The following is a 15,916-nucleotide window of genomic DNA, read 5'->3' on the forward strand; positions in this document are numbered from 1 at the left end:
GGATATTGTGGTAGTGTAATGTTGTAGTAGTCAAGTAGTGTGAATAATTTCAATTTATTTGTTGTTCATTGAAGTTTTAAGATAATTGATGTGGGTTATGTATTTATTATGGTTATTTATGTATATGTCACAGGTAAATTGGCATTCCAGGTAAATTGGAAGGGGAGCGCTTGTTTTTAGGCGCGGGCTGCGAGGCGGGGCTTTGATGCGAGGACGACGACGACCACAACAACATAGCAACCAGGAAGCTATAGTGCTCTAGCCTATAGCCAGCTCCCAGTTTACATTAGCTGTTAGCTTTGTATAATAGCTAACGATTAGAATAGTTAGGACGTCAGATTGTAATACAGCCCAAATACCCTATCACTGGCCTCAGTGGCGCACTTTGATAATCATTGGACTCCCCATCCACTATCACTGGGAGTCTTGGTTTGACTCCCGCTTGGGGTACTTTTTCAAACAACTGCGGACTACTTATTTTTTCAAGTTTAGTTTTGGACCATGACGGAGGCACAGAATCGTAAATGATGTTGTGGGGACTGCGTTTGCCCCTCTATGGTATGTGCTTCAACTGCATGGAATAAGGCTGTTCGCGGGTGTGTGTGTGTGTGTGTGCGTGCGCTCGTGTGTGCGCGCATGCGTGTGCGCGCATGCGTGTGTGCGTGCTCGTTTGTGCGCGTGTGCATGCGTGCGTGTGGTGAGGAACTCATGTCTGGCTTGCATTGCCCTCTAGCGTTGGTTCTACAGAATTGCCTGGGGGGCGGTGAAAACAAGCGCCCCTTTTCCAATTTACCTGGAATGCCAATTTACCTGTAACATATATATGCTAGAAAACACCCCTTGACATGGTGCAGTCCAAGCTCATTTGCTCAGCTGGCTATAAAGTGCTGCCAGTTGACATCCGTAGAAAACCGTGAGTGGAGAGTCAAACACCACCATGCCAAGGCTGCTGTAGAGTGGTTCCATTTGTGTCATTCTCGTCTCTATGGCGATGAATAAATACATCTTTGGGTTAAACCCTACGCAAAGGCCTCTGTACTGCTTCCAGCCGCAAGTCGGGCGTTCTCACAATATGATATAAGATATCATGTATATTACTTCTTACCGTAATGGCCTGCAGTCTCTCCTTCAACAGGTCTGCCTCCTCCATGCTGACCCTGCAACACACAGGAATGTCACACAGGGGTCAGGGGTCACCACCACATCACTTATATCTCTGCACTGTACACACAATGGATTATGATCGATAACCACTGCAGCAGAACAGCATCCTATATCAGTGGTTCTCAAGCTGTGGGCCTCACTGGTGGAATATGAGGGTATTGCAAGTGGGCCCCACAAATAACGAAAATAAGATTTTAACGCTAATATAACATTAACATAATAAAAACAAATGTCCGGAAGCGCTTTGCGAGCAGTGGAGGCGAGACAACACGGGTGTCGATTAAAAGAAAATGCATAGGTTCAAGAGCCTGTTGTGGAGGAAAACATAACCGGTCTTGCAGCAAGCAAGCACACACACACACACACACACACACACACACACACACACACACACACACACACACACACACACACACACACACACACACACACACACACACACACAGAGGACCGCTCATGTTGATGTTCTGTAGTATAATTAATATGTACTGATTATGGTCTTCGCTTTGAATTAGTTTTTTTTACAATATTAATTTAATACATTTTCAGTGTCTGTTTTAATAGTCACTTGTTGAATACATTGAAGATATATGATTTTTGTGTTCATATGAAAGCAGTTAAAACAGACCGGTTAAATTTGACCATGAACATCCTTGCTTCCGTCTTGTCTTTGCAGTCACACAAATGTGTCCTACAAAATAATTGAAGCATATGCTGTATAGCTTGCTGCTTATCAGAAATGGAAATTCAAAAATAAAATGTAAAGATATTAAAAAATATATTTTTGTGAACGGAAATGACAGCTTCCTTTCTCTGCTTTCGGGCAGTGTAGTTCCAGAATCTATATAGCATTCGGAGAGTGTGGAATAGTTGACTGTCTATACGTGAGACTATATGGGACAGGTTCACTGGTGGTTGTGATCGGTGAGACTCCTAGCGTCTTGGTGTTAGCCAATGCACGTTGGAGGACTGGGAATTGAGATTCACACAGCAGCTTAATTAATGCCACCACCGCCATTCTGCAGTGGTCAACGTGACACATAGCAAACACTGATGAGAGAGAGAGAGATGGAAATAAATGGGGGTAGGTGACAAAGTACAGTCCCAGACAGGGGAATGGTGTTAGTGTATGCAGAGTGACAATGACGATCTGACAGCAGGCTGGACAGACAGACAGACAGACAGACAGACAGACAGACAACTAAGGTCCAATTCACTAGTCTAGAGGGTTCATGTGGTTCATGTATGAGTTCATTTTACTTTTTTTGTGCACCCCAGACAGTTTTTTAAGTTGCTTGATGCAATATTTAGATATTTCATTTTCATTTGATTAGACACGCCCCCATCCTAACAGACCAGGTCAGCAACCTTTTTGAAATGAAGTGCCATGTTTTTATGTTCTAGATAGTCAGTGTGCCATCAACATTAAGTTATGACACTACATTAAAATAAAATATTTCCCCTTCTTTTGAAATACTTTCTTTCACCTCAGGACATTGTAATGAGCATTAGACGAGCAATATCCCCAGACTACCTCCCAGTCAGAGTTCAGAGTTTGAATGAATGTAGAATTATGTGCAGGATGTGCAGGATTTGCATGCAGATGTGAGGGGACTTAGGTTAATTGACAACATCTACATAAAAAAAAAAGTATTTTAAACCAACAATCCTTTCTCTCACACGTATGCCAGTGTGCCAGTGATTACCCTCCCCTGTGCCAATGTTGGCACCCATGCCTATGGTTGCCTGCCCCTGCTATAGACCTTTTTTGATCCCACTGGGGGGAAATCAGTCGGCAAGAGGCAGCACAGCAGTTAGAGTTACAGATACAGAGTAAGAAAAGTACTGGTACAGCAATGCAAATGTAAGAAATAACATAAGCATCATCGATAATGAACAACAGTATACAATAGTATACACTTATACACCTAGCCTGCACTGTGCAGAAAACAACTGTATCCCACTAAGCACAACATAAGCCCGTTAAATTTTCAACTCGATGCTTCTGGTGACTGAAATTGTCCTTAAAGTGAATGTTAGACTCATTGAAAACACAGGTCCCTGCGTCTGGTGACTGATATTGTCCATCTAATGAATGTTCGACTGATTTAAAACACAGGTCCCTGCGTCTGGTGACTGATATTGTCCATCTAATGAATGTTCGACTCATTGAAAACACATTTCCGTGCTTCTGGTGATTGATATCGTCCCTCTAATGAATGTTAGAGTCATTGAAAACACGTCCCTGCCTGTGCCAGTGTCACTAAAGAGATGTGAATGCTAAGCAGCTGGCGTGTGTTTGTGACATGTCATGTTTTTGATGATGGATTGATATGACAGTACAGCTCTAAAGAGCCTGGCAGTGACAGACACGCCACCACAGGCCACCAGGAATATGTGACATCACCATGTGGTTACACTGACGTTTAATGGACAGTGATAAATCTCTACTGGACAGCACTGTTTGTACTAGAGAGGGGGGGGGGGGGCAGACAGACAGACATACAGACATAGATAGAGAGAAAGACAGGGAGAGAGACAGACAGACAGACAGACAGACAGACAGACAGACAGAGATCAAGAGACAGACAGAAACAGAGATAGAGAGAGATAGATGGTTTTTCATACCAGTAACCTGTAAGCTGATTGTATGATGTTCTGCATAGTATAGTGTATATCTGTCTGTTTTCTTAAATGTCATCATGATTTGAGTGCGTGGGGATCTCATTTGAAACAAGGCGAGACAGATTGAATTGAATTGAATTGAATTGAATTGAATTGAATTGAATTGAATTGAAAATTGAATAGACAGACACAGATAAACAGAGATAGAGAGACAAAGAGACACAGAGAGAGAGAGAGAGAGAGAGAGAGAGAGAGAGAGAGAGAGAGAGAGAGAGAGAGAGAGAGAGAGAGAGAGAGAGAGAGAGAGAGAGAGAGAGAGAGAGAGAGAGAGAGAGAGAGAGAGAGAGAGAGAGAAATATCTTTGACAGAACATGTGGGAATGTGACATCACAGTGTGGTTACACAGTGGTTTAATGTGTTCCGTACAGCACTGTGTGTACCTGCCAGGATCATGGTGTACTGCCTCACAATTAATCTGTCTGTCACGCATGGAACAGACACACATGTGCTTCTCTCAGTGGTGGAAGATTTACCCAAATACTGCACTTAAAGGGATATTTCACTTTCAACAAAACTTTTGGTCATTTTATCGTCTACTCAGGCCTTTGTGAGCCCCCCAGACAGTTTATAAGTTGCTTGATTCAGTATTTAGATATTTAATATTCATTTTATCAGACACGCCCCCTTCCTATACAAACCCATTGTAACTTCAAACTTCATTTAAACCATGTTAGATTCATCAAAAACACCCGTCCTTGGTTCTGGTGACTCATCCTGCCCTCCTAATGCGTGAGGGGGCCGTGTTTTTTCAATTATTTTTTTCATTTATTTTTAATATTGTTTTTGGAAAATGAAAAAAATAAAATACAATAAAAAAATTAAATAAAATAAATGAAAAATGTATTCGGAAAAACACGGGTGTTTTTAATGAATATAACATGGTTAAAATGGAGTTTGAAGTTACAATGGGTTTGTATAGGAAGGGGGCGTGTCTGATAAAATGAATATCAAATATCTAAATAATGAATCAAGCAACTTATAAACCGTCTGGGGGGATCACAAAGGCCTGAGTAGACGATAAAATGACCAAAAGTTTTTTTGAAAGTGAAATACTCCTTTAAGTACAATGTTGGCGGACAGACAAATCATTCCATGCGCAATCCGTGGATATGGAATGAACGGAAGATACATGGAATCATGCAGCATGTCTTACAATAAAGGCTAGATATTCAAGTTGAATTTAAAAGATGGCAACACAAGTGTGTGGCACCATACAAATGTTTGGATGCTTTCGCAAATACGTTGTGAGAATCTGAACGTTCACAGAGCGCATAATTGACGAACGGCAGGGGATCTGATGTGAATTCACAACATGTGAAAAAAAAAAAATACATCACTCACATGCACACGCGCGCACACACACACACACACACACACACACACACACACACACACACACACACACACACACACACACACACACACACACACACACACACACACACACACACACACACACAAACTCTCTCTCTCTCTCTCTCCCTCTCTCTCTCCCTCTGTTTTGTATGTGTGATGATATGGTATGTTGGTGTGAATTTGTATGCTATTTTGATGAATTGAATACATAGGACCTCAATGGAGACAAATCCACAGGACTTTTTTGTGTTATCCTTTTAGACCAAGTGTATGACTGTACTCGTGCTGTTTGCATTTCTGTCTCATAAAGTATTCAATCAATCAATCAATGATTGAGTGTTAAGCTCTAGTCCCCCTCAAGTGTTGCTGGTAGTGTTTATTTCAGAGTTATGATTTAATGTTTATGAGTTATAAATAATAACACGTCAGCAGCTGGGAGGGATGGTTGGTCAGGTGGACCCAGCCAAACTGGCAAGGACACAACCCCAAGGTCACAGAGGTCATTCAAATAACATGCCCAGTTGCCCACACAGGATCATATGGCATGCTTTCAGTGTGTGTGTGTGTGTGTGTGTGTGTGTGTGTGTGTGTGTGTGTGTGTGTGTGTGTGTGTGTGTGTGTGTGTGTGTGTGTGTGTGTGTGTGTGTGTGTGTGTGTGTGTGTGTGTGTGTGTGTCTACGTGTGTGTCTACAATACAAGTGCGCGCGCGCGTGTGTGTGTGCTTGTATTGTAGCCTACTTGTGAGGTCCCAATGCCCCCCACACAAAAATCCTGCCCTCCTAATGCGTGAGGGGGCCGTGTTTTTTCAATTATTTTTTTCATTTATTTTTAATATTGTTTTTGGAAAATGAAAAAAATAAAATACAATAAAAAATTTAAATAAAATAAATGAAAAATGTATTCGGAAAAACACGGGTGTTTTTAATGAATATAACATGGTTAAAATGGAGTTTGAAGTTACAATGGGTTTGTATAGGAAGGGGGCGTGTCTGATAAAATGAATATCAAATATCTAAATAATGAATCAAGCAACTTATAAACCGTCTGGGGGGATCACAAAGGCCTGAGTAGACGATAAAATGACCAAAAGTTTTTTTGAAAGTGAAATACTCCTTTAAGTACAATGTTGGCGGACAGACAAATCATTCCATGCGCAATCCGTGGATATGGAATGAACGGAAGATACATGGAATCATGCAGCATGTCTTACAATAAAGGCTAGATATTCAAGTTGAATTTAAAAGATGGCAACACAAGTGTGTGGCACCATACAAATGTTTGGATGCTTTCGCAAATACGTTGTGAGAATCTGAACGTTCACAGAGCGCATAATTGACGAACGGCAGGGGATCTGATGTGAATTCACAACATGTGAAAAAAAAAAAATACATCACTCACATGCACATGCGCGCACACACACACACACACACACACACACACACACACACACACACACACACACACACACACACACACACACACACACACACACACACACACACACACACACACACACACACAAACTCTCTCTCTCTCTCTCTCCCTCTCTCTCTCCCTCTGTTTTGTATGTGTGATGATATGGTATGTTGGTGTGAATTTGTATGCTATTTTGATGAATTGAATACATAGGACCTCAATGGAGACAAATCCACAGGACTTTTTTGTGTTATCCTTTTAGACCAAGTGTATGACTGTACTCGTGCTGTTTGCATTTCTGTCTCATAAAGTATTCAATCAATCAATCAATGATTGAGTGTTAAGCTCTAGTCCCCCTCAAGTGTTGCTGGTAGTGTTTATTTCAGAGTTATGATTTAATGTTTATGAGTTATAAATAATAACACGTCAGCAGCTGGGAGGGATGGTTGGTCAGGTGGACCCAGCCAAACTGGCAAGGACACAACCCCAAGGTCACAGAGGTCATTCAAATAACATGCCCAGTTGCCCACACAGGATCATATGGCATGCTTTCAGTGTGTGTGTGTGTGTGTGTGTGTGTGTGTGTGTGTGTGTGTGTGTGTGTGTGTGTGTGTGTGTGTGTGTGTGTGTGTGTGTGTGTGTGTGTGTGTGTGTGTGTGTGTGTGTGTGTGTGTGTGTGTGTGTGTGTCTACAATACAAGTGCGCGCGCGCGTGTGTGTGTGTGCTTGTATTGTAGCCTACTTGTGAGGTCCCAATGCCCCCCACACAAAGATTTTACGGCCCCGCCTGTAGTAACTCTGAGGACCCCCAAGGGGTCTCGGACCCCCTGTTGAAAACCCCTGTGTTAGAGGTTACAGGATAGGGAATCAATATCCTCAGAGTAATCAGTAGAAAGAATAGCAGTGCAAAGTTCATGTGTGTGTGTTTGTGTGTTGCCCGTGTGTGTTTGTAGACAGATCCCCTGTCTGACCACTCGGCCAAAGTTAGACCTTGATCTCCCAGAAAACCCCCAAACAAACAATGACACAGGAAAATTAAAACAGAAGACCACCCACACAAACAATGACACGCTAAAATAAAACGTCACCAAGCCATGGAGTGACTTCCCCTGGTGGAGACGTAGGGGAAACGGGACACAATCCACTGTCAGACAGTTTTCTATCAACTACAGCTCTACAAATAGAGACTAAAATGTTGCTGCAAACCCCACCCAACTTCAGCGGTGTAAAGTAACTGAGTACATTTACTCTAGTTCAATTTCAAGGCACTTTTACTTTTGAGTATCTCCATTTCTTGACACTTTATACTTCTATTCCACTACAAATATTGTACTTTTTACTCCAGAACATTTGACAGATTTGGTCACTACAGTAGTTGCTGCTTTGCAGATTTAGATTATTAATAACATTAATAATCAAAAAATCTTCAAAATATTTTGAAAATATAATCTACAGGGCTAGCTCACAATGTGTTGTGATAGATTTTTTCAAATAGCCAAAGTATAAAATAGGGCTTAAGCGCTTAACAATCACTAATCAAAGTGCAATAACATGATACAGTATTTATGATTCTGAAATGGGTATTCTGCACAATGAGTTTTTACTTTAGCTATTTCAAGTATATTCTGATTCTTATACTTTTTTAATATGATTTAAGAGTTTGAATGCAAGACTTTGACTTCTAACAAAGTATTTTTACTCTGTGGTATTGGTACTCTTATTTAAGTTCAAAATCAGAGCACTTCTCCCATCACTGCCGGACATTGTCGGCTGTGTAGGTTAACAAGAACAACATGAAGTCAATAACTCTGCCCTATGGTCATGAAGTGTGGGTCGTGACCGAAAGATACAAGCGGCCAAAATGAGTTTTCTCAGACGGTTGGCTGGCCTCTTCCTTTGAGATGTTCAGTCATCCGCGAGAGAGTCAGAGTAGAACCGCTGAAAAAAGTACATCATGTGTGATTTATCAGACGCTCGATGCTCCGGTGATATTATTTCTGCAGTTCAGTCTGTCAGCATGGACTGTTTGATGTGCAACTACAAATGTAATGTATTGTTGCTTCACTTTCTATTGAGCCTCCGTACATTGCTCCCTTGATGATCACCGCCTGTCGTCAGGCTGGTCTTAGACTTTTGCTCTTCCTCATGAACCTACCTACGGATTATGCCAGTGTCAGTTACCTTATGTGGATTATGCGGTATAGACACGCACTGACACTTTGCACCTTAATCATGTACCACGCAATGACTTTTTCTCGCACCTTAAAGTCCACAGCATATCATGTACAGTATAGATCTGTTGCTATGCTCACGCACCTTTATGTCTTACCTCGGGTACTATGTGTAAATATGTAGATAATTTGTTTGTTTCTTATTGATTGATCTCTCTTCCCCCCCCTCTCTTCCCCTCTTCTTCCCTTTCTTTTTTATGGAAATAACAAAAACAATGGAGCTTGCACAAAAACTTATTTCACCCACTGTATTACACCTATAAGGTTGATTCTGATTCTCCCTCTACCTGTCTTCCACACTGGCACCAGTCAGAAAACAAAAGTCACATCAACGTGTCAAGATGGCTTTACATCATGAGAAAGTAGCTTCGCACCCCGAACCTCTACTAAAGCGTCTTTGTGCTTTAGGGGAACTATAGGCTGAGAGAACAGAGAGAACATACTTACATAGCATGCTGCTTAAAATACCTAGGATATAACATGATCCTCCATGACACAGGAGCAGGGATGTGTATTTATGTGAGGCTGGTGTTCACAGTGCTGTCATCACATGCATGGACCACCGAGATGTCCAGCTGTCCTCTCTATGTGTGTGTGTGTGTGTGTGTGTGTGTGTGTGTGTGTGTGTGTGTGTGTGTGTGTGTGTGTGTGTGTGTGTGTGTGTGTGTGTGTGTGTGTGTGTGTGTGTGTGTGTGTGTGCGTGCGTGCTGCCTGGTGACTTTCTCTCTCTCACAGTGGCTGTATGGGTCGCCTGCACAGCACCATGTGACTTAATGTAAGGTGGCACAACTCATACCGGTCGAGGCAGATGGCCTCCCAACCTAGAGCTTGGGTCTGCCTGACGTTTATTCCAGTTAAGCAGGAGTTTTTCGTTGCCACTGTCGCACAATTGCTTGCTCAGGGTGTCCTGAGACAACTTGTTGTGATTTGACACTACCAATTGCATCAGCGGTGAAAAGTAACTAAGTAGGCTACATTTACTCAAGTACTGCACTTACAGTAACTACAATTTTGCGGTACATTTACTTTACTTGACATTTCAATACTTTAAAATATTGTACTTTTTACTCCACTACAATTATGTGACAGGTTTAGTCAGCAGTTACTTTGTTGATTTAGATGATTATTACAAAACCAATTAAGCCCTCTTCCTATTTTATACTTAGGCTATTCGAATAGCAGATCAAGCTCTTGTGAGCCTGTGAAATCAATTGTTCAGTCTACACGTCTCTCCAACTCTTTAGTAAACAGAAAATACATTCTCAGACTCGGGATAGTAGATAGTAGCTAATTACATCCAATCTGGAGGGAGAATTCATACAGTATATGAAGATTGGAATTATTGACACAAAGTGAGCACAAACAAATTTGGGACGGAAAAATAAAACTGAAGCTGATGAATGGACTCTCTCTTCTAATGAGGAGGAACAGTGATATTCTTTGTGTCAAACAAAACCAGTAATTTATAAATATGATATACAGTGTGTTACACTGGATCTATTGTGTCCTATTGTGTCCTTTCAACACATGCATATCTAACCTTTGAAAAACGCCTACAAACGCACGCGCACGCGCACACACGCATGCGTGCGCACACGTGCGCGCACACACGCACACACACACACACACGCACACGCACACGCACACGCACACACACACACACACACACACACACACACACACACACACACACACACACAGCCCCGAAACCATTTTCTCACCCACACACATCTAAATAAAGAGTGGATTGAAGCATCAGGGAGCTCCATAGAAAAGTGTTACAATGTGCATTACGTTCACACACCGACGGCAGAGGAAACCATGCAAGGCACCAACCTGCTCATCGGCAGCAGTGTTCAGTGTCTTGCTCAAGGACACTTCAACACTGATCCAGGGGGAGCTCCGGGATCGAACTGCAGAACGTTGCGATTCCCAAGCAGCCGCCCTACCTCTTGAGCCGCTAGTGCCGTCCCTTTACTCATAGTGTATGTGCCATAATACTCTTTATACTTGTCTGAGATGTACCAACAGCGTTCAATGATTAATCTTGACAACTATGTATCCTTAGACGGTAGACCTTCCAATCAACACCAATCACATTCATAGATTAAAGTTCTCATTTGGATTCCATAGGGTTCAACATGTCTGACTCTTGGCTTTCTTCTCCAAAGTATGATTCATACTTCAGTTTGATTCCGTAAAGCAGGTTAGCTGGGGAGAACACATGCAGGGAAGGCTTTCTACTGAAGGAACAGATAAAGAGAGGGCTGAACGGGAGGGCAGAGGGAGGCAGAGGATGTCAAGTCAACCATGTTTCAAAGCTAAGGTGTTTGGAACAGAGCTGCACAGGACAGATAAGCAGGGTATTAACATAAAAAAGGAAGGTGGATCATGTACAGACGGACTACATTTTGTGCACGTGTTTGATGTCAAATGAGAAAACCTTGCATCTCCATGTTTCAGTGGTGCAATGGTGGGCAAATAGGGTGACCATATTCTGAATTCCCAAAAAGAGGACACTTCACGCGTTCCCAGCGTTCCCAGCATTTTTTTCCCCGGGTTTGTTATTTTTATTTTTTTTTGTTACCTTAATTCGGTTAATTCAGTACAAAAAATGTACTGTAGATGTCGGAGCCCGAGGTTTTTTACAATGAATGACAGGCAGCGCGATGTATGTGCTGTCCAGTGTGTGTGTGTGTGAGTGTGTGTGTCTCGTTGCTGTCAGCCTGTCAGCAGCATGGCCAAGTCTCGTGAGAGAAATAAGGAAACATACCTCCAAAAACAAGCCAGAAAAACAAGCCAAATCTTGTCCATAAGTTGCGGTAAATAAGCAGACATGGCAACACTAAGATCCTGGCGTCTGAGAGTTTGCTCAGCAGTTCATTGGCTCATTTACTCATGACACGACCAATGAGAGTTAGCGCTTTCATTGTTGCTAAGATACGTCCCCCCCTACTAATACACAGATACAGTACACGCTACCCAAACTCTCAAAACCCCGGACATTTGAAGGATTTTATAAAACCCCCCCGGACAGGCCGGACAGCCCCTCAAAAGAGGACATGTCTGGGTAAAAGAGGACGTATGGTCAACCTATGGGCAAAGTACTCAACCCCAGTAAGTAAGTAAGTAAGTAAGTAAGCCAGCGAGCAAGCAAGCAACGTAAGCGAGTCAGTAAGTAAGTGAGTGAGTGAGTGAGTGAGTGAGTAAGTGAGTGAGCGAGCGAGCGAGCAAGCAAGTAATTTAGCGAGCAAGCAAGCAAGTAAGTAAGTAAGTAAGTAAGTAAGTAAGTAAGTAAGTAAGTAAGTAAGTTAGCGAACAAGCAAGCTAGTAAGTTAGTAAGTAAGTAAGTAAGTAAGTAAGTAAGTAAGTCAGTACTGTAAGTAAGTAAGTAAGCTAGCAAGCAAGCAAGCACAGTAGTACTCAAGAAAATGTACTTTGTTACTGTCCACCACTGATTGTCATCTGGTACTGTGGAGTATTTTGGTAGTCAACACATCTAAGTGTCAGTGAATATGATAAGGTCCTATCATTCACAGGTCACAATGTCAGCACCTACTCTATGTGACACCAGAGACACCCTTCAAATGCACACTACTGCTACTGCCAACTCAATATGGAAGCCAGGGAGACCCAATAATCTGCTTTCAAAGTACACTTACTCAAGTACTACACTTAAGTACAATTTTAAAATGTTATACGTCGGCTATTTGAAAATAGCTGATCTACAATATCATAGCCCGTTGCATTGTGATGCTTTGTGAGCTTGTAACTCTGCTATACTTAATTGACCGGGGTCCAACAGGGGTCTATCCTTGCCCCCCTCATGTTCTCCGTCTACACCAAATCTCTTCTCTGAAAACAGCCGATCTACAAGCTCAAATATAGCAGATCTACAAGCTCGAAAATAACAGATCTATAGGCTCCAAAATAGCAGATCTACAATCTCACAATGTGCTGCATGCCCAGAACAGGGATTCTAAGATTCATGGGAGTAAAGGTGGTGTAAGTGATACATTTTTTGTAAAAAAAAAGAAAGAAAAGGAAATGTTTTACTTTTGTTAGAAAGTTAAAGGTCTATTTTCGTGTTGCTACTAGAGTGGTTGTTCTGTAACAGTAAAATATGATAATTATCGCATTTGTACAATAATTTTACCCTCTGTACGACATACTATCAAATATTCAAAAAATGCCCAAATGTACGATAATTTTGCCATATCACAAAAAAAGGGTGTGAATTTACATAATTCCCTGGCTGCTGATTCCGGATCCGATTTGGCTTTTCAAAATAAGTCAGGAAATCAGTAAATCTGACCCTAGATCTGTACTTGGAGGCATTAAAAACACCAGTTGCGTCTTTCCTGTCCAGTTCCATGCTTTTATGTGTATAAGGTCCAGGAAGTTGTCTGATTCCACGCAACATGTGTGATGCATTTTTGTCTCAAACAAGGTTGTTTCTTACAATAAAATGAAATTACACATTCACACCTGTGATTTATCCTTTTTGGCTCTGTACGATAGTTCTTTCAAATACGATAATTTCAAGCCTCCGGTACGATAATTCAACCATCTGGCAACACTGTTTGCCCTTCATGCCCCATATGACACCAGGTGTGAAGAGGTAAAAAGAGAATGATGTGGAATTAATGATGCACATTATGACATTTCTGTTTCATTTCATTCAGCTGTTTCTTTACACATGAATGGAGATGATTCCAACAATTAGGCTAAATAACTGTGATCAGGCCAAATCATTGCTTTCAGGCAATTATGTAATAACTGTCACAGTATCTACCCCTGCTGTACGTCCCTGTCCTCTCTTAACCCATCCTCTGTTCACGCACTTCACACCTCCAGACTCCTAATATAAACCCTGCTCCTCCCTGCTTTAATCTGACCTCCGACCTCTGCCGGATTAACAGCCTGCAGGATTACCTGTACAACATAGACACAGACAGTCACACAGTGGTGGACAGTAAACCAAGTACATTAACTGAATTTTGAGGTACTTCTACCTTACTGGACTGTTTCCATTTTTCAATACCTTATAATTGTACTCCACTACATCTCAGAGGCAAATATTGTACTTTTTTTCTTCTTTTTTACTCCACTACAGTTATTTGAGAACTTTATGTAAAACCGGGTGGTGGTTTTGATGTGTGTGTTATGTCTCTTGTTCCCCCTGTGATGTGTGTTTGTGTCACTGACACCATATTGATGTGTGTGTCTTTGTTTGCAGATGTGTGTGTGTGGAGCTTTTGTGGATCAGGATTGGTGAACCAATTCCGAATGCAGTCCAATCATGGTCTGGTTGGCCTTTTAGAAAGCAGGACGTTTTAGTCAGGAAACAGACCAGCGCAACCAGTGTTTTTTAATCCATTCAGACCGGGAACGCGTCTGTGTCATTTTAAGATTTCTTTGGCAATTCAAAAGTAGCAGATGTACAAGCTCATTGTGCGGCACCAAGTGCCACACTATGAGCTTGTAGAGCTGAATTTTTTTTTTTAATCATGGATTTTTTTGGTAAATCTTTGAGTACACATTATGTTTTAAAGCGAACATTTTTAACTCCGATCTGTGCTTCTGGGGAGGTCCCTGGAACAACATATTTTGAAATGTGGGGTCCGCGGCCAAATATATAAAATGTGTGGGGGTCCTTGACATCCACCACTCATATAGCAACATACTGTTAGGATTTAGAAAACATTTTTAGATTATGTATTTGGCCGTGGACGCCCATCTCAAAATATTTTGTTCCAGGGACCTCCCCAGAAGCAAAGATTTGAGTTACAAATGTTCGCTTTAAAAATATATATATATATTCAAAGACAAATATAGCAGATCTACAAGCTCATAGCGCGGCACTTGCTATGAGAAATGTACATAATGTGATTTAGACAGATGCTAGGTTCACTGTTTACCTAGTATCCTACAATTTCAAATGTACAGAAGGTTATTTATTTATTTAGCATGTTGTTTAGCATGAAATAGATGGCCGGGGTCTACAAGTGGTCCGAATGGACCCTTACGGATCTGTAAATGTGAGAGTGTACAAATGGAAACCTGATAACAGGATGATTCACTGGGTGCTGGGAAGTGAAAGCCCACAGTCAGTTTTGTTGACGACTAAATTATTTTAGTTGCTAGGCAACGTCAGATGCAAAAATAGCAAAAAATAGCGAACCTTCTAAATGTACCTTAAACAAACACTTTTTTTTCCTCCTACATTTCTGGATACATTGTGCCAGGGATGCCGGGTTGAAAGTGTTTCATTATGATCCGTGAAGAGCTGAGGGAGCTCTGCGTGGGTCCGTGACTATCAGGAACTGAGACAGGTGCTCTTTGGAGAGGGTTCAATTATAGTTCAAGGTTTTTAAGTTCCTTCCTTTTGTGTAGCATCAGTGTGTGAAGAAGCCAGTGGGTGAACTGAAAAATAATCCAAGGCACTCCGTTCAGTTGAGTTATGTATCCATGGCTTAGTTGCTAGGGTAAGTTGCTAGGCAAAATTCATTATAAATTGAGGATGTGATCAGATTAATTGATGAACTGAAGTTCCCATCAGGAATCAATAAATATTGTATCGTCTTTGACCTTATGTCATATAGGCCTACAGCATTAACGGGGGGGAAACATTAGCCTAAAATAGCCGATCTACAAATTCACAACGCGTCACTTGTAGATCGGCTATTAGTGGTTCCCAAAGTGGGGTCTAGGCTAGGGAGTGTGCAAATACAACCTATATGCATAGCATGTTTACACAATGGTAAATTAGCTAATTAAAAACACCTGTGTACCAAAATACTACTAGATAGATAGATAGATAGATAGATAGATAGATAGATCGTTTAGAATGCAGATGACAGTGAATAAGATGTGTCTAATCACTCTGCTGCTGCTGTGATGTAATCTGACTGAGATGAGTGGGTAGCTAGAGACCATGGGGTGACTGGAGCTCTATGCATAACAGCATGTGGAGGTGGGAGTCTAGTGTGTGTGTGTGTGTGTGTGTGTGTGTGTGTGTGTGTGTGTGTGTGTGTGTGTGTGTGTGTGTGTGTGTGTGTGTGT

General features: G+C 41.6%; 1 protein-coding gene across 2 annotated transcripts in view; it reads right to left on the reverse strand.

Moving 5' to 3' along the window:
• LOC308077119 (palmdelphin-like) overlaps positions 1-15,916 on the reverse strand; it is a 38,410-nt gene that overhangs the window by 20,125 nt on the left and 2,369 nt on the right. For both annotated transcript variants that reach the window (XM_080417678.1, XM_080417677.1), the window contains exon 2: positions 1,106-1,157. In XM_080417678.1, the coding sequence (XP_080273804.1) occupies positions 1,106-1,150 (45 nt within the window). In that variant the 5' untranslated portion in view covers positions 1,151-1,157. The remainder of the gene's footprint in view (positions 1-1,105; positions 1,158-15,916) is intronic.

This window comes from Gymnoscopelus braueri (genome assembly GCF_963280865.1).
Source record: "Gymnoscopelus braueri genome assembly, chromosome: 21".
Lineage (NCBI taxonomy): Eukaryota > Metazoa > Chordata > Actinopteri > Myctophiformes > Myctophidae > Gymnoscopelus > Gymnoscopelus braueri.